This window comes from Leptosomus discolor, chromosome 24 (genome assembly GCF_034619465.1).
Source record: "Leptosomus discolor isolate bLepDis1 chromosome 24, bLepDis1.hap2, whole genome shotgun sequence".
Taxonomy (NCBI): Eukaryota; Metazoa; Chordata; class Aves; order Leptosomiformes; family Leptosomidae; genus Leptosomus; species Leptosomus discolor.
In genome coordinates, this window is record NC_141414.1 from 8542895 (window position 1) to 8562618 (window position 19724).

At 66.1% G+C, this 19724-nt stretch overlaps 1 protein-coding gene across 1 annotated transcript; it reads right to left on the reverse strand.

Moving 5' to 3' along the window:
* Positions 1-1286: 1286 nt before the first annotated feature.
* FSTL3 (follistatin like 3) lies at positions 1287-9109 on the reverse strand. Its single transcript, XM_086477634.1, has 5 exons — positions 9049-9109; positions 6233-6418; positions 3078-3293; positions 1458-1685; positions 1287-1339 (listed from the first exon to the last, which is right to left on the reverse strand). Exons 1-5 carry the CDS (start codon positions 9107-9109, stop codon positions 1287-1289), a joined length of 744 nt encoding a protein of 247 aa, XP_086333760.1.
* Between the last annotated feature and the right edge of the window lie 10615 nt (positions 9110-19724).

Below are 19724 nucleotides of genomic sequence, written 5' to 3' on the forward strand. Positions count from 1 at the left end.
TATAGGTTCCCGTAGCATCCGCCTCAGGAATCAGAACGCAACATACAAAAATAGAAAATAGGGTATTTTTTAATATATATATATAAAATATATATATGATATTTATATAAAGGCCATAGCTTCTCGGTGTCAGAGATGAGATGGTATTTACACAGGTGACAACACACAAAATGAGAGAAGAAGTAAAAATAAATACAGATGGGGTTGACAGAGCAGGGGGTGCAGGAGCAGGGGGCAGGCGGGGGCCAGGGGTCCCCAGGGGGTAGACAGGGCCATCACCCCTCTCCTGTCCCCTCCACTGAGCCATGCTCCCCGCAGCCGCCCCGGTGGCTCCACAGGGGGGTCAGGAGCCAAGCGCCGTCCAGGAGCCAACACCAGCCCTGGAAATGCCTCCGGGGGCCGCGACCCCCCTCTCCCCCGCAGCCCGGGCTGCCTTCAAAGCAGTTTTGGCAGGGAGGGATGAAGAGGGCTCTGGGCAGGCTGGGCCCCGGGCGATGGGCACCTGCAGCAGCGGTGGGCTCGGCGGGCCAGGGGGGATGGTCGTGCCCCCTGGTCAGGGCTGCCGTAGCCCACGGTGGGCAGCGCTACCCAGCTGCCATCGCACCAGCTCTCCGGGCGCCAGCATCGCCTCCAACGATGGGTGGGAGCCTGGTCCAGGAAAACCTAAACTAAAATAGGTTTTAACACACACGCACTAAAACTTTAGGAGAAAATAACATACATATATATATATTTATATATATATATATAAAAAAATATCTGTCTATCTCGAATCTGATGCAGTGCCATGCTGCCTTTCCTGCCACTGGCAGCTGGGGCTGAGCCCCTCCAGGGAAGGCGAAAGCGCAGATTCCCTCCAGACCTCGAGGTCCCAGCCAGAAACGTCAGCAGAGAACCAAGAATTCAATCCAAAAATAAATAGGCCCAGGGCTGCCGGCCAAGGACACGTGGGGGGGCCCAAAGGATGCCCCCTCAGCGCAGTGCCGGCCGCAAGGAAGGGCTGTATGAGTGCCGGGAGCGGGCACCAGCCAGGGGAGAGCTCTGGCAAGCACCAGGCGGGCACCAGAGCATCCCCGGGGTGGCTCAGCATCGCTCCGGCCACACAACTGGGAGCCCCCTGCCCTGCTCCCCGGCCAGCAGGACCGAGAACAGGCCCCCTGCGACTGCATAACATACACGGGTATAAATAAGGATCTTTTTATCTTAATAAATATCAGGTATATGGTTTGTACAATATACACATAATGCCCCTGTCTCCCGGGTCCGGCCTCGCGGCGAGGGAGGATTCACACGTAGTTCTCTTCCGCGTTGTCCGTCTCCGGGGAGAATTTGGCCGCAGCTGGAAACGGAGCAGGAGAGGGAGAGAAGCGGTGAGGGGGGGTGCGAGGGGCGGCCGGGCCCGAGGGGCAGCCGGGCGCTGGGGGTCCGAGCCCGCTCCCCCCCGCCGCCCCACTCACCCGAGCAGCTCCCGTAGTGGCGCACGCCGATGGAGCGGCCGCGGTGGCAGGTGGCCCGCCGGAGGTGGCAGGCCGAGGGGTAGGTGACGTTGTTGTTGCCGCAGAGGGCATGGTCCAGGCTGGTGGGCTCGGGGCAGGGAGCCGTCCGGCACATCACGCAGTGGGCGCTGCCCGTCTGGTCCACCACGCAGGTGTGGGTGCCGGGACACACCACGCTGGAGCAGGACTCTGCGGGGAAGCACACGCGGCTGCGGCTGAGCCTCCCTGGCTGCAGTGACCAGGGACAGCCATCCTCCTCCTGCGGCTCGTCCGACCCAGGCGGGCAGCAGGCATCGGCCCAGGGAAACCCGGGCACCTCGAGCCCCCTCCCACCTGTAGATACTGGGGGACGGAGTGGAGCTGAAGGGTCCCAAGCCCCCCCACCGCTGCTGCTCCCGAGGACGGGAGCTGGCAGAGGGCGACGTCCCGGGTGCGAGGGACTGCATGGCCCCGCAGCCCTTGGGCACAGCCCCGGCCGGAGCGTCGCCGCACGGGGGGAGCTGATCTCCGGCTGCAGAGCCTGAGCGTGTGGGGCTGAGCCCGGCTTGGCGCGGGGGGACCCGGCTGCGGCGAGCGGCCCCACGCAGGTGCCTTGGCCGGAGGAGCAGCGGCCGCTGCGGCCAGGCTGGCAGCCGGCACGCCACACGCCCCGGCCAGAGAAGGGCAGGGTCACGCTGGACCCGTCCCAGCCCTGCGAGCGAGGGTGCGCGGGGGCGGCGGGAGCCTGCGCAGGCAGGATCGGGCCCTGCACAGAGCTCTGCTGGTGCCGAGCGGGGGGCTCGTGCACCCCCCATCCCGCAGCAAAACCCGGGGGGGGTCTGCCCAGCCAGCCAACCCCCCGGTGGGGGCACGGCGGGACCCGCGGCGCTCGCCGGACACCGTAAACACTTGGCAATGCCGCCATCCCTCCCTCCGCCTTCCTCGCTTCCCCTGCCGGATTGGAAGGAGATTTGGCATCTGCAACTCCCAGCTCGCAACTCACATTTCTTGCCCCACATTTCCCTGCGCAGTCCAGAGCCTGACAGGCAAAGCATTTCAGAGAGGAGGGCTGGCAAAAATAATCATAATAATTCTGACAGTTCTTGGCAGGGCAAGGAGGATTGCTGCTCGCTTTAACAAAACAAGGAAAAAAGGGGCCTGATGCTTGTAAGTGACACTTCACGGCTAAGCCCTCGTCGCACTGACAGGCTGCGTCGGCATCACGGGCGGCTCTGCTGCCGCGTCCCCACCGGGGTGGCTGGGCCGGGGCCCTGGGCAGCCGGTGGCACCGGGCAGGTGCCAGCTCGGAGCGCAGCAAGGGGGATGCCGAGGGATGCGACTCCCCCGCGAGCCAGGGGCTGCCGGCACTCATCAGTGCCGGGCTGGCCGCAGGGCAGGGCCCCCTCTCCGGGCTCAGAGCCCCGCGTGCTGCAGGCGAAGCCCTGCGCCGGGGCAGACCCTCCCTCCCTGGCACAGCCAGGGCCAGGCACCGGTTACAGACTGGCGGGCACAGCTCGGACCGGTCCCACGTGGAGCTGGGAGCACGAGCGCCACGGGGGACAGGGATGGGACGAAACGGGGTGGGGGCACGACCGGACCTACTTTTGCATTTGCCCTGGTACATCACTTCGAGGTCGGGGTGGTCTCTGCACTTGGCCGTCAGCAGGTCGCACTCGTCTCGGTAGGTGTAGCCGTCGGAGCCGCAGACCTGCAGCTTGCGGGGCAGGCTGGAGCAGTCCGGGGCGCAGGCGCACTGGGGACGCCCGTGCTTCATCTTGCAGACCTTGTCGGGGCCACACACCACCCCCTCGCAGCTCTCTGGGGACAGAGGGGAGCAGCACGTGAGGACGCGGCACCGGCTGCCCCGCGCGAGGGAGGGATCAGCCCTGCCCAGCCTGGCTAGCACCACGGCCCCGCAGTGTGGCACCGACCAGGACGGGGCCAGCATCAGCCCCTGGGGTCTGGAATCCCTCCCGGGGTCACAACACGCACGCCGACGCCGAGCCGCCCCGAGCAGCATCTGGATCTGCTCAGCTCCGCCAAGGAGCAGGTCGTTGGCTGGAGCTCCGCACGATCATCCAGCACTCGCCCCAGCCAGAGCCCCGGCCCTCCACTCAGCACCAGCTAACTCATTTCCATGTATTTATTTTTTGGAAGGAGACATTTCTTTTCCTTGTGCAATGGAAAATCTATCTCCACAAGGCCCCCGCTCCTCCAGAAGGAACTGGGCTTCGCAAGTTGTCTGGGCAATCAAGAACGCTGCTTCCACCAGACAATACCCAGCCCTGTTTCGCTCCGGGCCTCCGTGACTTGAACACAAGAGCGGGGCGCAGCAGCGAGCCCAGATCCCCAGACAGGAGGTCGCTTTGTCCCCCGGGTCACCTCCCGGCCAGCACGGGGGCTGAGTTCAGAGGGTCCCGCCAGCACCCAGCGCCATGCCCACGCCGGCAGGGATGGAGAGGAGCCACTGGCTACAAGCAGGGGCCCATCCCGGACACTGGTGCCTCCATGGGGTGAGGCAAAGGAGTCAACAAGGACAGGGGCTCTGGCTGGGGCGGCTGCAAGCCCCTTGCCCCCTCCCAGGCATGTGCATCACCCTCACCCCAAAGGGACCTTTTGCCCCCTGAGCCCCCCAGGACGTGGGCAATGCTGGGAGCTGGGCGGTGCGGGGCTGCCTCCGGAGGCAGGGACCCATCAGCACCCAGGAAAAGGAAGGCCAGGCAGGATGGAGAAACTTCCGGAGACGGGGATTCACCCCCGAGCAGGAGGGATTCCCGCAGACAGGGTGTGGGCCGGGAGCTGCTAGGAGGTACAGAGGGGGATTTCCCTGCGGGAGAGGGGTCACTTTGGGAGAGAGCGGGGAGGGGGGAGGAGGAGGAAGGGGAAATTCCCAGTCTGCTTGGCCCAGCTCTCCCCAGGGGAAATTCCCTGGTGGGAGACATTTTCCCGGTTTGCTCTCCGATTTCCATAGCTGGGGCCTGTCCAAGGGAAGGGGAGAGCGGGAGGCTGAGCCCCGGCAGCATCCCCGTGGAAAGCCGCAGGGATGAGACCCCAGGACAGAGAGGCCTGGCCCCACTCCCCAGGGCTGCCGGAGCAAGCGGGACCCTCATCCCTCTCTGCTCCGGGACGCTGCTGCGGACACAGCGGGGTCCGTCCATCCCGACCATCTCAGCAAAGCAGGGAGGCGGTTGGACCTTCCACTCGTGACCCTGACCCCGCAGCCTGGCTGCCCCCCTCCCTGCACCGTGTCCCTGGGGGGGACACCGTGTCCCCGACAGCTGGAGCCAGGAATTTCGCCATCCCACCAGGGACCCATTGCAGAGCCCCCGGGGTCTGGCCAGCACCTTCCCGCGGGGCTCGGCCGCCCCGGCTGCTGGCGCAGGGCTGGTGGCTGCAGCCTCTGTATCCTGGAGTAACCTCTCCCGGCCCCGCGAGCCCCGGGAGCCGGAGCACAGCTCGTCTCATCCGCCCTTTTCCAAGGCCTCCGGCTTGTTGGAGCCCGGTGGGGAGCAGCACCAGCTCCATCTGGATGGGACAGGCAGGGGCTTTCTGAAGGGTGGGGAGTCGCGGTGTACGTGCCGGCCAGGCTCCCGGGCCGTTTCAGCAAAGGTCCTGCTCCCTGACCCTGACAAGCCCCAGGAGCTGCAGCCCTCGCCACAGCCTGTGGCCACTGGCAGCCCTCTCCCGTCCTCCAGCCTCCTCGGAGAGGTGAGGCCAGACCCCCAGGATGAGGGCTGCCCACCCCCACCACGCTCTGCCCCAGGCACAGGGGAGCCACGCTCCCCCACCAGCCCCTGGAGAGGGTCCCGGTGCTCCCGGCACCTGCTGAGCAGGGACAACCTGCCCGGCCGCCGCAGGGCTGAGCCCACGGTGGGAGATGGGGCAGACAGCCAGGGCCAGCATCTCGCAGGGTGCAGCCCCAAGCCACCCCAGGACAGGGCCGAGGAGCAGCTGGGGTGGCAGCACCGGGGGGTGCAGAGGGGCTGGAAAAAGCAGTTTCGTTAAGAGCCCTTTTCCCCCCCTGCTTTAAGCAAATAACAAAATGACCTTCCAAAGACCCGCTCCTGCCTACTGCGGTCAGCAGGTCCTCGAGCATGTTCTCACACGGCCACGCAAGTGCGACTGGGGGATCCGTGCCTCTGGCGCACGCCAAAACATCTGGCGGGGCTGGAACTCACAGCTGGAGAATTTCCACTTCTGGAACTGCCCGTTACATAAAGCCATTTCACACACACGCTGGGAGGAGTAAGGGGGAGCAGAGGGGAAGAAATAGATCTTTTTTTCCTTGAAAAAAAACTTTAGAAGTTTCCCTCTGAGCAGACCTGGCGAGGGCAGGGGCGGGAGGCCCCAGGCACAGCAGAGTTAACCGGGGAAGAGGGAGCCCCAGCTCGACTCCTTGCACTCGGGCTGCCCGGCCAAGACCCAGGTCACACATCCCGCTCCACAGGAGGAGCAACAAAAATACACACAAAACGAGAGCTGCCAGGGACGGAGGCTGTCCCACAAGCCCTGGCTCCATGGCAGCATCCACCCCAGAGCCACAGGAGCATGGGGTCAGCGGCCCCTGGGGTCCCTGTGCTGCCCCAGACAGCCCAGGAGGGCACGGGAGAGCCCTGCCTGGTGTGGGGGAGCCCAGCCCCATCGCTGCTGCTTCACCCGGAGCTGCGGGCTCCGAGCATCCTCCCCAGGGCTCTGAGCATCCTCCCCGAGCAGAGCCCAGCCCCGCAGCAGCCCACTCGCCCCACAGCCGTGCTCACCTTTGCAGGGGTGGCAGGTCACCAGCCCCAGGAAGCCCAGCAGGCTGATCTTGTTGCCTGGGTAGGTGTAATTAGACCAGGCCACGTCCACGTTGCCGTTGGCACAGCATTCCTCCCACGTCACGCCCGTCTTCAGGATCATGGTGCACTTGGCCTCCTTCCCCTGCTGCAGCCAGCAGATCCCACCTGCGGAGAGGGCAGAGGGTGAGGGGTCCCCACTGCACTGGGCCACCGCCAAAGGGAGGCAAGACCCTGGCCGTGGCCGGGCTGCCTGCGGGCCAGGGGCACAGGGACCACACCAGCGCCTGGGAAGGGCCAGCATGGGGTGAGTTGGGGAACCTAAAGACACCGAGCGCCAGCTCCCGCCTCTCCTGGGGCACAAGGGCTGCGCACAGCCCCGGCACAGCGCGGCAGCTCCGTGACCTCGCTGCCGCCCCAACGCCCTGGGCTGCTCTGGCCAGCCCGGTCCAAACCCAGCACCGGGACCACAGGGACGCGCCAGTTATCTCAGCACACGCAAGGAATGCTCCGGGAGATGCCCAGCCGGCAAGCCGGGATCTGGGCTTGCAGCTCACCCCCTCGCCCTGCCTGCATCGCTGCCAAACTCCTGCCTGACCCCGCAGAGGGGAGGCTCCAGCCCAGGGGGGACGGGCCCCTGCACTGCGAGGGCTGGATCCCCCGGCGTGCGCCAGCAGCCCCACGGAGGGATAGGGACCGTCCCTGCGGCGCAGGGGCCTGACACCCACGGCCTCTGCGAGGAGCTTCTGAGCCACCGGCCAGAGAACAGGGCACTTGACACAGCCCTTGGGACGGGGCCAGCCCAGCGGCATCGGATCCCTCTGAGTCAAAAGCCTGTTTGTTCCTTAACCCCACGAGCGAATCAGTTATATTTTTTTTTTGTGAGTGATTCCTTTGCAATTTCCGCCTCTGCAAACCAGCCTCTTCTGACGCTTATTTGGGTTTCTGCTCTCATTAGCTGCATTTGAGGTTTGTTAAACGGCTAAAGATGTGAGGGAGGGATGGGGGAAGGGACGGATCCTGCCACTGCCAGGCTGGAGTCGCTCCCCTCCAAAGTAGGGATTCACCCTGCCCCAAAGCAGAGTCAGCACCCACCTCAGATCCCAGGTGTCCCCCCTGCTCCCACCCACGCACCCAGTTTTGGTTCAGCCAAAGGCTGGTGGGGCTCCCAGCCCAGCTACAGCCAGAGACAGCTCCGTGGGGCAGCCATGGATGGAGCAAACCCTCGGGCTGAGGGAACCAGTGGCCTGGACACCTCTGGAACCATCAACCAGGCCAACACCCCTCTGCCATCAGTGGGTTTATGGATTTGTCCAATCGCTCTTTCAAGCCCATTTTGCGTGGCCCCAGTTCCCCCATGGTATCAAGCTCCCTAGGAGCTGTGTCCTGGCTTTGGACCGTGCTTGCTCCACAACTGCTGCCCGTGGGCACAACCACGCACAGAGCGATCCCTCGGCAGCAGGATGGGTCCACACACCCCCTGCCCGCGTGTCTGGTCTCTGGGGCGCAGCCCTGGCCGGCAGCAGCGGGACACCCACCACCTCCCAAGCTGTGCCAGGGTGCAGGGATGCCGACCAGGGACATGCCCCGGGCAGAGGGATGGAGCCCACCCGCCCTGTGAGTGGAGCGAGGTGGCCACAGGCTGGAGGGGCCAGCACAGGGCCCTTGGGATGCCCCATCCTTAGGGTTATCCCGTCGCTTCAGCACAGCTGGAGGACCCAGGTTCTGGCCAGGGGGACTCATCATGCCCCTGCCTGGGGCCTTCGAGCACTTGTACTCGATCCTGTGAGGCAGCAAGCGGCAATCCCACGGGCTGGGGCAACGCCAAACATGATCCCGGGGGCTACAGCAGTGCAAAGGGCCTCGTGGGAGCCTCCCCTCTCCTTTGGGGCATCCCGACCTGCCGCTATCCAGGGAGCGCAGCTCCTGCCCGCGCTGGCAAGGAGCGATGGAGACGCTTGGCATCGTGCGAGGGGAAGACAGAAACGCCAACACCGCCGCGGGAGAGCCGATGCTGGCAGCAGCGGCCACGGCCCCGCAGCTCTGGGAGCCAGACGGGGGTCCCGGACAGCCTGGGCACCGGGACGGCTCCCCTGCGAGGAAACAGCTACCAAAGAGCCTGGACACCTCCCAGGCACCCACAGGAGCTGCCAGCACGGTCAGCTGAACCGGGAGGGGTGTGCGCTGCAAACTCCACACCCAGATCACGAACCAGCTGCCGTTCCCAGTTCTTCTGGCCCGGCTCGAAAAGCTCCGGAGCCCGGCGCTCCCGCTCCCCTCCCGGCCTGGGGAGAGGGACCCTGCCCCGGGAGCTCTGCGGGGGCCGGCGGGACCCCGGGCACTCGCTCCCGCGACCGAGCCCGGTGGAGGGACAGCGGGGGGCCCGGGACCACCCGAGCGGCACCGCCGGGCACCGAGGCACCGGGCAGCAGCCGCTGCCGCTGCTCCGCCAGCACCGGGCACTCCGGCGCCTGCCGGTGAAACGGATTTCTGCCGCCGAGAGCTCAGCCCCGCGGGCAGCACCCACCCGGCCGGGGCGGCGGCCGCCGGGAGGGACGGGACAGCAGCGTCCGGGGGGGGGGGGGCGGGGGGGGGGCAGCCCGGTAACGGCACCGCGACCCCGGCCCGGGCCGCCTCTGCCCTAAGCACCTGCCGGTGGGGCCGGGGCGCGGCGACACCGACGGCCCGGGGCGGCGGGCGGAGCGGAGCGGCCCCGGCGGGAGCGGCTGTCCCGGTGCGCTCCCCCACCCTCCCCCCCGCCCCCGCCGGGACCCCCCGCCGCCCCGGGCGGCACTTACCGTGCGCGGCGGCGGCGGGGCTGCAGAGGGCGAGCAGGCAGAGCGCCAGCCGCAGCGGCATGGCCGGGCCGGGGCGGGACGGGCCGGGACGGGGCCGGGACGCTCCGGCGACCTGTTGCCTGTGAGGCGGCGGCGGGGCCGGCGGAGCTATAAAGCGGCGGGGCGGCGTGAATCACCGGGCGGGGCGGCGGCGGGGGGGGGCGGCCGGGGGGCGGGGGCAGCGGGGCGGGGGTGGGAGTTGGGGGGCAAAGGGGGGGGGGGGGGGGGAAGTGCGGGGGGCTGAGAGCTGGGGTGCAAGTGGGGGTGCGGGGGTGTCAGCGGGGGAGGTGGGGGGGGTGTCCGTGTGTCCTCCGGCGCGGGCAGGGGCCGGCGCCCCGCAGCCGGAGCGCACTGCGATGGAGATGGGGAGGGGGCGTCTGGGGGTGCCCCCCGCGCTCAGGGTGCGGAGGCGGCGGCGGAGGGGCCGGGGAGCAGAGATGGGCCCCGGCGGAGCCCGAGGCGCGGGGGACCGCGGGGACCTGGGTCCTGCCCGACCCTGTCCTTTCAGCACGGCCGCTCCTTCCCCTCGCATGAACCCTCCGTCTCCCTTCTCCCACCCTCCTCCTCCTCCCCGCAGCAGCCCCGGCTGGCAGCAGAGCTGTGGCGAGGTCCGTGTCCTGGGGCTCCTCTCGTCTTTGCTCCCCGAGCACAGGGCAATGCCGGGCGCCGTTAGGGAAACTGAGGCACCACTGGGCAAGCCGTGCGAGGGGAGGGAGAAGAGCTGGGGGGGACGTTCTCCCCTGACATGCACTGTCACTGTCCTCCCCACACATCCCCATCAGCACAAGGGCTGCTCCATCCCGGCTCCCGAACATATGCCAGACCCTGCACGGCCCAGCTTGTGCTGGGGAACCACAGCTCTGTCAGCGCTGCCAGGCTTCAGGGGGGTCCCGGCAGGATGGGGCGGGCAGGGGGGGACGTGAGGCTGCGGGGAGCCCAGGGAAAGGCAGGTCAGGCTCCCCAGTATCGCCAGGCCTCGCTCCCTGCTTGGTGCCACCACACAGAAATCACCCACCCATTGGCAAGGGGGGTCCCCCATCCATCACCCCACTCCCCGGGCAGAGCACTGGGGATGTGGGGCTCACTGCCTGTCCCCGCTCCTCCTGCTGCAGCCCAGGGGCCTTCTCCAGCCCCGTGAACTGTGTCCATCCCCTGGCCGTGCAGCTGAGGAACGTTTTACCCTTTGCACTGGCCTCAGCTGAGGTCATGTTTTCGGCAGAACTGAGCCGGGCTCTTTCAGGAGAGGGGCCCCGGACGGAGGGCCCGGGGGACCTTGCACCACCCCTCCGGCCCAGCAGCAGCCTCCTCGCTCCGAGCTGGTGCCAGCACAGCATGAGCAGCTCGGTTTGGCGCGGGATGGGGCTGGATGCAGCTTTGGTCTAGTGAGACAGGGAGCAGCCCGGGTCCCACGACCGAGGGGGAGCAGGGTGCGATGCCAGGAGCCAGCGCAGGCAGAGCAGTTGTGTCCGCTGACACCACCACGTCCCCATCCCTCCCTCTGTCCTAAGGACGAGTCCCAGCCAAGAGCAGCGGGCTGGCCCTCCACCAAGGTAGATCTTCCCCACCTTCTCCCTGTACAGCCCCTTGCACTCCCAGAGAGTGGGTAGGAATGGGGAGGGCTGGGGTTTTCCCCCAGGTGGCACTGGTGTAAACCCACCGGGCTTTGGTGTAGGAGCTCTTGGGCCCTGCAGTGCCACGGTACCTCCAGACAGTGTGTGTATGGGGCAGGGAACAACATCACAAGGGACAGTGAAGGGTCTGCTGTCCTGGGGGGGAAGGATGGAGCCGGCAGCCTCCAGCTGCACAGGCTCCCAGCGTGCTGCTGGCCCCAGGCTGGGCAGCGCTGCTCCCTTCTCCGTCCCTGTCCCCGTTCCTGGCCAGCATGACCCCTGGCTCGCTCTGCCGGCCTCAGAGCGATTGCCCATGTAAGGGCAGAGGGCTGGGGAGCCAAATCCCCGAGCTGGATTTCAATGAGCGAGCGGGTGGTGATGCACTCGCTCACATGCTCCAGGACGCAAGAGGAGCTTGCGGAGGCCAGGGAGGGATTTTCCCTGGCTGCGAGTGGCGTTGCACAACCGGCCGGCGCTGGCAGGGAAGGGGTCAGACCTCGCTCCGGAGCAGCAGGCGCTGCCGCATCTGGAAGGGAGCAGCTGGGCTCCCGCTTCGCCTGACGCAGGGCAGGAGGAGCCTGGAGGCCAGGAGGGAAGCGGGTCCGGCTCCTTCCCCCGAGCCAGCGTAACTCGGTGCCGCCTCGCAAAGGCCTGCTGGTGCCCAGGGGCTCAGAGCCCTGCTCCCAGCAAAGCCGTGACGGGGGCTCTGCTTGCCCCCTGCCCCGTCTCCAGCAGCCCTGGGAAGCGCCATCCTGCCGTGGGGCAGGGGAGCAGCGCCCGCGGTCATGCCTCAGGTGGGGACCAAGGCTGGTTCTCAAGCAAAGCTGGGAGCAAAACTCCACCGACCAGTCTGCCGCACGCGGGGCGATGCTGCCGCCCCGCTCCCCTCCGCTCCCATGAACGGCCCCGGCAGCACCCGCGGAGCGAGACGGGAGAGGAACCGGGCTGGGAACCGCGGAGGAACCGGCCTCGCCATGGCGGCGGCACCCCAGGAGAATCAAAGGAGCCCATGGGCCAGGCAGGGGGCTGGGGGTGGCAGGAGGAGCCGGAGCAGGGACAAAGGAGCTCTTTGCAGCCGTAGTGAATGGCAGCCTCACATCTGACCTTTCCGTCTGGGTGCTGGTATTGTGCTGGGTCCCGCCATGGTTCAGGCTGCAGCAAGATTTCGGGCTGAGGTTCAAGAGCCAACCATCCTCCCCCCCAAACCCCTGGCTGCTTCATTCTCCTCCTGAGCTGCTGGGCTCCTTTAAGGAGGGAATCTCGCCTCTCTCATCAGTTCAGGCTAATTAAACTCTGCTAAACCAATTAGAGCTGCAATTTGCAACAAGACATTCAATTGAGAAGTGTTTCTCGCAGAGCCCAGGGTCAGGGCACAGGCAAAAGAGCAGAGGTTTCGTGTTGATGGTGTGGATCCGCTGGCCGGCCTCGGGCAGGTCCCTGGATGTCTTTTGGTCACCGTTTTCCCCTCAGAGCGAAGCGATCCCGGCCCCATTACGCTCCTGTCGCAGCGGATGCCCGAGTTTCTCCCGTGAAAGTGGAGATGCTGCCGAACGCCCCAGCAGCGCCCGGGGGAGCGGGGCTGCCGGCCAGGGGCTCCGCAGCCCAAGGTGCTGCCCAAGCTCAGGCGTCACCGTGGGGCCACGGGAACCCAGAAACCCCCGGGAACAGGACCCGCGCTCGGTGCAGTGGGGCCAGCTCGAGATCTGCCGAGGGCCAGCGCTAGAGCACGGTGTGAACCCAGCGAGGGGGAACTGGGCGAAGCTCGACCCGAGCCTCAGTTTCCTTCTCCACAAGGATCCCCAAGAGCACGTGGCGAGCCGCCGGTGCGAGACGCGAGCTGAAGGCACGGCCCCGGTGCTGCGGGAGGCACCGGCTCCTCAGCCCTGGTGGGGAGCTGCCCCTCGAGGTGCGGGGCTGCTGCCGGCGGCTCTGGCCCTGGGGCTGGATTTTCTCCGCTGTGTCCTCATGGCTCCAGCCGGGTAAGTCGCAGAGATGCTTTTGGCTCACGGCCGCATCACCAGTGCTGGGGAGAGAGTGGCGGAGCGGCGTGATCCGCACCTCGATGGCTCGGCCGACCACACTCCACCCCAGCGCTGACACGTAGCTTCGCCCCGCGCCCCGGGGCAGCAGCGTCACCGCTCCGTGCCTCAGTTTCCCCATCTGCTGCGGCGAGATAATGCTCCTCTGCTTGATCCTGCACTATCTCACAGGAAGGTTGCAGGGATTAGTTAGCTAATGTTTGCGAGGAGCTTTGAAGATGAAAAGCCGTGAACAAATGCCAAGAAGTGCTGAGCTGGATTCTCCTCGCCGAGTAATCGTTTCATGTTCCTGGGACACTTCCACTTGTGCAGATGCAGGAGGGCAGGGCGGGAGAGCTTGCATGTGGGGAGGGCAGGGGGGCGGGAGGCTTGCATATCTTCCCAAGACCTGCCCCTCCAGATCTGATCACCCGGCCTGTTTGACTCCTGATCAAACTCAGATCCTGCTAATGCCTTTCCCGACTGCGCCCTGCGAACGCCCAGGCTGCGAGACGGCTTCTCACAGGGTGCCCGTCCCCTCCGCGCTGGGCGGGGGGCTCTGGCTCCTAGCGCAGCCTCGCCGGGCAGTTCATCAACGCGCCCTTGACCTCGGCTTCCAGGCCGCCGGCAGGAAAGAGGTTAAACGCCCCCTCCTGCAGCCCCCCCAGCCCGACTCCCTGCCATTTGCTGATGCTCTCCGTGCCAGTTTTCAGAGTATTGTAAAAGCGCTCATATCTCAGGCAATTGGATTTAATTATCCGGATAAGATTTCATGAGGCGCCCTGTCAAAGGCTTAACGAAAGCCCAGCTCTGCTCTGCTGCCCGCGGCCCCTCCGCACACCCAGCCCCTGAGTCCCTCAGGGCGGCTCTCAGCCAGGCGTGAGCTGCTCCCCGACCTCGCTGCTGCCGCTCCACGCCTCTCCCTTGGGGTGGTGGTCCTGGCAGGCCTCGGGGGGTGCCTGGGGGAAGACCCAGACCCCCTTCCTGCTGCTGGCACCTGGCATCGCCCCCCACGCTGCAGGGCCGGGAGCTGCGGGAAGCACCATCCCAGGGCGGGTTTGCTCCCTCCCCTCTGCAGCACTGTCCTCCCACTCTCCAGGGCTTTGTCTGCCCCCAGCAAGAGCCAGCTCGTCCAACGCCTTTTCTCTTCCAAGCATCTTCGGAACCAGTGTCCCCAGCTCTGCCCCAAGCTGGACAGGAGATGCTCTGGGCTCTGTCCTTGCAAGGGAAATGCCGGTGCATGGAGCCAGGAGGTGCAAGCAGCGTGGAGAAGAGAGAGGGAAGGCTGGGACATGGGAAAGCAGCGGCCAGAGCCGGGAGGCAGGAGGGATGTCCTGGCCCGTCCTGCCCCATCCCGCAGGACCCTGCTGCCCGGCCCAGGAGAAGGAGCTGGATCTGACGAAGTGCGTTTCCCCTCTCGGTGGAAGAACAGATGTCTCTTGTCTATGGCCTGCAGCTGGCTCTGGTTTCCATCTCTCCTGCCTGTGCACACAGATTTATAGCTGCCCTAATGAGTTCCTTACAAAACGATCCTGTGCCCGCATGGCTGTCTGAGCCTCGCGGGGGGCAGCCGCAGGGGGAGCCGGGGCGAGGGGTCAGCAGGGCTCCACCGCGGCCGGCGAGGCTCGTGTTGGCAGCTCCAAACGCCTGCACAAGCCACAGGCACCCGCCGACGTCCAGTCCGAGCCGGGTGCACTGCGAGCGGGATGGGAAGGCACCAGTTGTGCCCAGGACACGGCTCTGGCTGGGGAGGAAGGAGAGCGGGGCTCCCCGCTGCCGCCCAGTCCCGCACAGCCCCGCGCTGCTGCCAGGGTCGCTCCCCACCACACCGAGTGCCTCCCCCTTCCCGAGTAGGATGACGCAGGACAACCACCCGTGTGCACGCACGCCGAGGGAGCAGCGGCGGTGGCGTGCCTCCGTCCTCCGGGAAGCCACCAGGGCAGGGGAAGCTGCAGCAGGAATCGCCCTCTGTGCCCACCGCCCCCCGGCTCAGCCGTGCCTTCTGTACCCGTCCCCACAGCAGCTGCAGCGGCTGCCGGGTCTCCGGGCTCGCGTGGCCGGGCTCTGCCACGCGTGACACCTCTCTGAGTAACTTTCACGGGCACGCCGTGTAAACAAGCCGTGAGTCAGCGGCCGGGCCGGCCGTGCGGTTTCCCCAGTGTAAATGCTTCCTCCGCCGCGGTGGAAGGAAGGACCAAACCGAGCCTCGAGGGAAGAGCTGGCAGCTCCGTAAAACATAATGAAATCGTGTGGGGCTGAACTGGGTCCAGAGGAGCTGAGAGTCGCTAAAACCTCCTGGGCCATTACAGCCTCTCTGGCTCCTCGGAGAGGTGAAGCTGGAGGACGCAGAGCGGCACCAGGACTTTGGTCCGGGACCAACGTGCTGGTTATCCAGACGGGACAGCCGGGCTGCTGGCCGCCCTCCTCTGATACCGGCCAGATGGAGGATGCAGACTCCGCTTGCCCCTGAGGACACTTCTTCCACCTTCCTACCCAGGGGGTCTTCTCCAGAGTGCTCCTGGAGCCCCGCGCCACCACAGCCCAGCACTCGTCGTGGACAGAGCTCGGCGCGGGATGGGGTGGGCGACGCCGGCCTCATTCTGCCCATTGACCCCACCACCGGCCGCAGCCCCTGCAGCCGCGTCCCGCTGTCGGCCCGACAGACGAGGGCACGGGCGCTGATGGACCCCAGCGCACGGGCCTGGGGCTCCGTGGGATGCGCAGGGCGAGGGCAGCGTTTGGGGAAGCAAAGGCAAGCGGCGGTCCTGCACAGCACCGGTGGCGCGGCAAGCGAGGGCTGACCATGACCCTCCCGCCGAGGGCCCAGCCCGGCCCCTCCGAGTCGGGGAGAACCCGTCCGACAGAGCCACCAGAGGGGCTGATCCTGCACGGGGCCGCAGATGCCGACACCGTTCCCACAGTCTGGCCTCGCAGCACCAGCCCTCGCCGGGAGAAGGAGGTTTCCGCTACGAGCTGCGATGACGATGATGACAGCCACCGGGGCCGAGGCTGAGCCGAGCCGGGCGGGGGCACCCCTGGCCCACCAGCCTGGCAGCCCCACGGGACCCCGGGCCCCATCTCTCAGCAGCTGGAGGCTCGGCCAGCGAAGGGCAGAGCTGCTGCAGGGCACGTCCCGCCGCAGAGCCCCCGTCCGCCCCACAGCCCTCATCAAACAGAGCTTGGTTGCTTGCATAGCCCAGGCTTGCAGTTAGTAGAAAAACAAAACATGTTTTTCACATTAAAATTTCCCTTGAAAAACAATGGTTTAAATCAAGCGTAAGAAAAGCAAAGAATCCAAAAAGAAAAAAAGAAAAAGGGAAATTTTTGGTGGAGCCCGAAAGCAGTCCCCCGAGACCCTGAACTTCCCCTGAGCCCTGCGCTGTCACGGCTCCGGGAGGAGGTGGGGTCCCCACCGGGACGGCGCAGCAGGACAGCTCGTGCTATGAGATGCGGGCACCGCGCCCCGCGCCGCTGCCAGCCCCTGCCGGCTGGTGAGACCCCGGGTCCAGGAGGTCAGAGCCATGCAGCGAGCCAGCCGGGAGCTCACAGCCGGCTGGCGTGGCGGTGGCGAGGACGGGGCTCAGCCCGCGCCCGCTGCTCGCAGGTTATCAGGAGCTGCGGGATAACTGCCGGGGCAGGATCCGGACCTGCAGCCCGGAGGTGCAAGGCTGGGGGAGACGAGGTGGGGGATGTAAATCTCCTCATCTGTCTGCAAGTGAATTCAAAGGGAAACCGATTCAAATCCGCCGTGACATGACTGGCTCAGGGCTGGCAGACAATCCCTGCAGTGTTTGTAACAAATCTTGCCGCTTTCCTTTGAGTGGCCTCCAATTTATTAATTAAAATAGGCAATTATATATAATGTGGGGTGGAGGGGAGCGGGGAGACCAGCTGCACCAGTTATTCTCACTTGGCAGGAACCGTGCTGGAAAGCTGCTCCAGCTCCAGGAGGTGCTTGTGCTTTCAAGGGCTCGAGGCAGAGCCTGGGACGGAGCCCATGCTCAGAGCTGCCCCCGGCACCCCCGCCTGGCATGGCCAGGGCTGGAGAGCTTGGCAGCGAGGGGGCTTTAGCTGCAGCCACCTCTTTATTGAAGAGCACAGGCCCCAGAGGCCAAGACCTTTTAGAAAATGACTGGCTGGGGCCTCCAGGGAGTTGGCAGCTGCACCCAAAGTCACCGGGATCTGCCAAAAGCGCTGGCTGCCCCCGGCCCTGCGAGGCAGCAGCGTGTGGGGCCGGAGGGGGAAGCCAGGCCCCGCTGTAAGTGTCGCCATCCATCCCCCCGTGCTCGCCAACAGGAGACACGGCGAGGCAGAGACCCCAGGCTTCAGCAGAGCACCAGGAGCGCGGCGCCGGCGGAGGGGGAGCGCCATCGGCAACACGCCCGTGCAACGCCACGGCTGCGGGCAGCAACACCCCCGTGTCTGGGGTTATCCGCGCGCTGCAGATCCGGCGTCAGCAAACCGGCAGGATTCACCAAGAGCCCTCAGTGCTCCCTGCGGGACACGCCGGCGTGGGGCTGGCCCCGGTGACGGGCTCCTCTGCCCGGTGCTGGCCACGGGGGCACGACGGGAACCGCCTGCGGTGCCCTGACTAACCTCTGCCGCATCCGCACCGGCTGCCGGGAACGCTGCCCACCCCAGGGCTGGTGGCATCACAGTGTGGGGCACCACGGCCTCGGGTGGCTCCCACATGGCACCCGCTGATCCCCTCCGCCTGATGCCGGCACGGTCCGGAGTGGCACCAGGGTTTTTTGGCCTTTCTGCGAAGCCCCGGCCAGGCCCCACGCCGAGCCCCGGCCGACAGCGGGGCCCACCAGACCCGCGCCGCCTCTGCTCCCGAACGCCCGCAGATCTTGTGGCAGAGTCCAATGATCCCAAGGGCTCCTGTGAGCCCCGGTCAGGGATGGCAGAGGGGCATGTGTCCCCCCCTGAAGTGTAGCCCAGGGGGATCGTGACTGAGAGCTGCTGGAGGAGCATTCCTACGCCATCCCATCCCCTTGGACAACAAAGGGCCCAGGATATTTTCCGCTGCCTTTGGCCAGAACCCTCCTCCTTTCCCTTCCGCTTTCCCTGAGTGGGTACAGCCGCTTTGCCCGCCCGGCTGCCTGGGGAGCAGGCTCTGCCTAACGATGAATCGATACTAATTCGGGAGGTGTCACCTCTTCGTCAGTCCTCTCAGGAGAGGGTGCAGTTTGCTGCTTTCTGCTGCACCGTGGGAAAATCCTGCTGGCCGCTCTCTTCCCAGGGTGACTCAAATGTGCTCCTGACCAGACCCAGCTCCCCTGAAGGCAGCGAGCAGGGGACAGCCAAGTCCAGAATCTCGATTCCTGGGGTGCGCAGCCCCCGCCAGAGCGATGGCAGAGACAGACGCATCTGCCCAGGCACCCCCATGTCCCCTGTGGTGAGGGACAGCGGACAGGGCTCAAGGCAGGGCACGGGGCTGCCTCAAGCCTCAGAGATGGGCTCTCGCGTGGGATCCCCTCTGCACGCTCGGGATGCGGAGGGACGAGGTCCGGGCAGGGGACTCGCCGTGGGCCTGGAGGCTGCGGGTCGCAGGGCATGGGCCGAGTGCCAGCGGAGCCACCGCTGTCACATGGAGCCACACGCGCTCCCCGAGCCCAGGGACAAGGTGGTCCTGCCACAGAGGGTACTCGCCCTGAGCCGCCTCTCCCTCCACAAACACATCCCATCAGCCGAGGGGCTCGAGGCGGGAGGCTCCTCTCAACTGCTGCGTGCTGGAGGGGTCGGGGCGGCAGGCTGCAGGCCACCCTGCCCGCCCTTATCTCCACGTGCATTAATATCCGTTGCCATTTGCATCCCGACGAGTGTTGCCACGTTCGGCTTCTGCAGCTCCTGCGTCAGGGAATTCCAGAGGGACAAAGTCAGTGGAGCCGGATCCTTCCCTCCCCATCCCACAGGCACCCGGCTCCCATTTGATCAAGTGGCAACTTGTCCTCCGACCGTGAAACAGGGCAAGGAGAAACGCATCCACGTCCTCGGCGTGGAAGGGAACTTCCCTCCGGGGTGTGAAATGCCCCGGCCAGGGCCGCGGGCTCTGCTCTGCGGGCAGCCGGGCTCCGTCTGGCTCCGGGGCTGGGCCACGCCGGGCTGTCTAGACCCACCTCCCGAATAAAGGAGTTGCAGGGCTCGGTAGCAGTTTCCTCATCGGTTGTAAATAACTGCTAACGTGTCTTATCAACGGCTGCGATCATCAACCAGCGACTAAACGACGGCAAATTTGTCCTGCAGTTGCAATTTCCACACAACGACCAAACCCTTCCACAAGTCACGGATGGTTACCGAGCCGCTAGCCGGCCGTTTCCCCCCCGACGCCCGGTTTACAGCATCGCGCCCCCATCCCCTGTCCCCCACGCCCCCTCCAGCAGCAGCGATGGGGCAGGGAGACCTCCGGAGGGAGCGTCCCCGAGATTTGCTTTCCGGGACACCCGGGCTGCTCCACCACTCCCTACCCAGCGCTGTCACCCGAAAGAGCCGCAAAACCTGGGCTGAAGATGCCACCTGCTGGAAGCGGGGCTGGTGCCAGGGGCTGGGGGCACCCCACAGCCCTGCCACCCCCAAACCCCAGAGAAACCCCAAAACCTCACCGTCCCACAGCCTCACCACCCAGAGACCCCCATACCCCACAGCCCCGCCACCCCAGAACCCCAAAGCACCGACCTCCAGTGCCAGGGACCCCGGCGAGGGCCGTGCGGACCCCGCGCTCCCCCAAAAGCCGCAGCCTCGGGAACGGGCCAGGCTCAAACCGAGCCCCGTGGGGGGTTTCCACAGGCAGGGCCGCGCCTGGACCCCGGCTCATCCCCGGGTCGCCCCGAGTTGCTCAGCCAGGGAAGGAACCCTGAAAAACAGAGACCTCATCTGCCACCCCCCAAAACCCCTCCAGCACCCGCAGGGAGAACCGAGGGGAAACCCCCCACTGGGGACATTTTTGCTGAAACAGAGCATTCACGTTCCTTCGTGGCTGTTGTGACTTTAAGCAAATCTCTGGATT

What these genes read in the sequence shown, in the direction of transcription:
- FSTL3 (XM_086477634.1), bottom strand. Translation starts at nt 9,109, where the DNA reads ATGCCGCTGCGGCTGGCGCTCTGCCTGCTCGCCCTCTGCAGCCCCGCC. An exon ending in GTACCAGGGCAAATGCAAAA is followed by an intron (nt 1,686 to 3,077) that starts GTAGGTCCGGTC and finishes GCTTCCCCGCAG; the next exon opens with AGTCCTGCTCCAGCGTGGTG. An exon ending in CCACTACGGGAGCTGCTCGG is followed by an intron (nt 1,340 to 1,457) that starts GTGAGTGGGGCG and finishes CTCCGTTTCCAG; the next exon opens with CTGCGGCCAAATTCTCCCCG.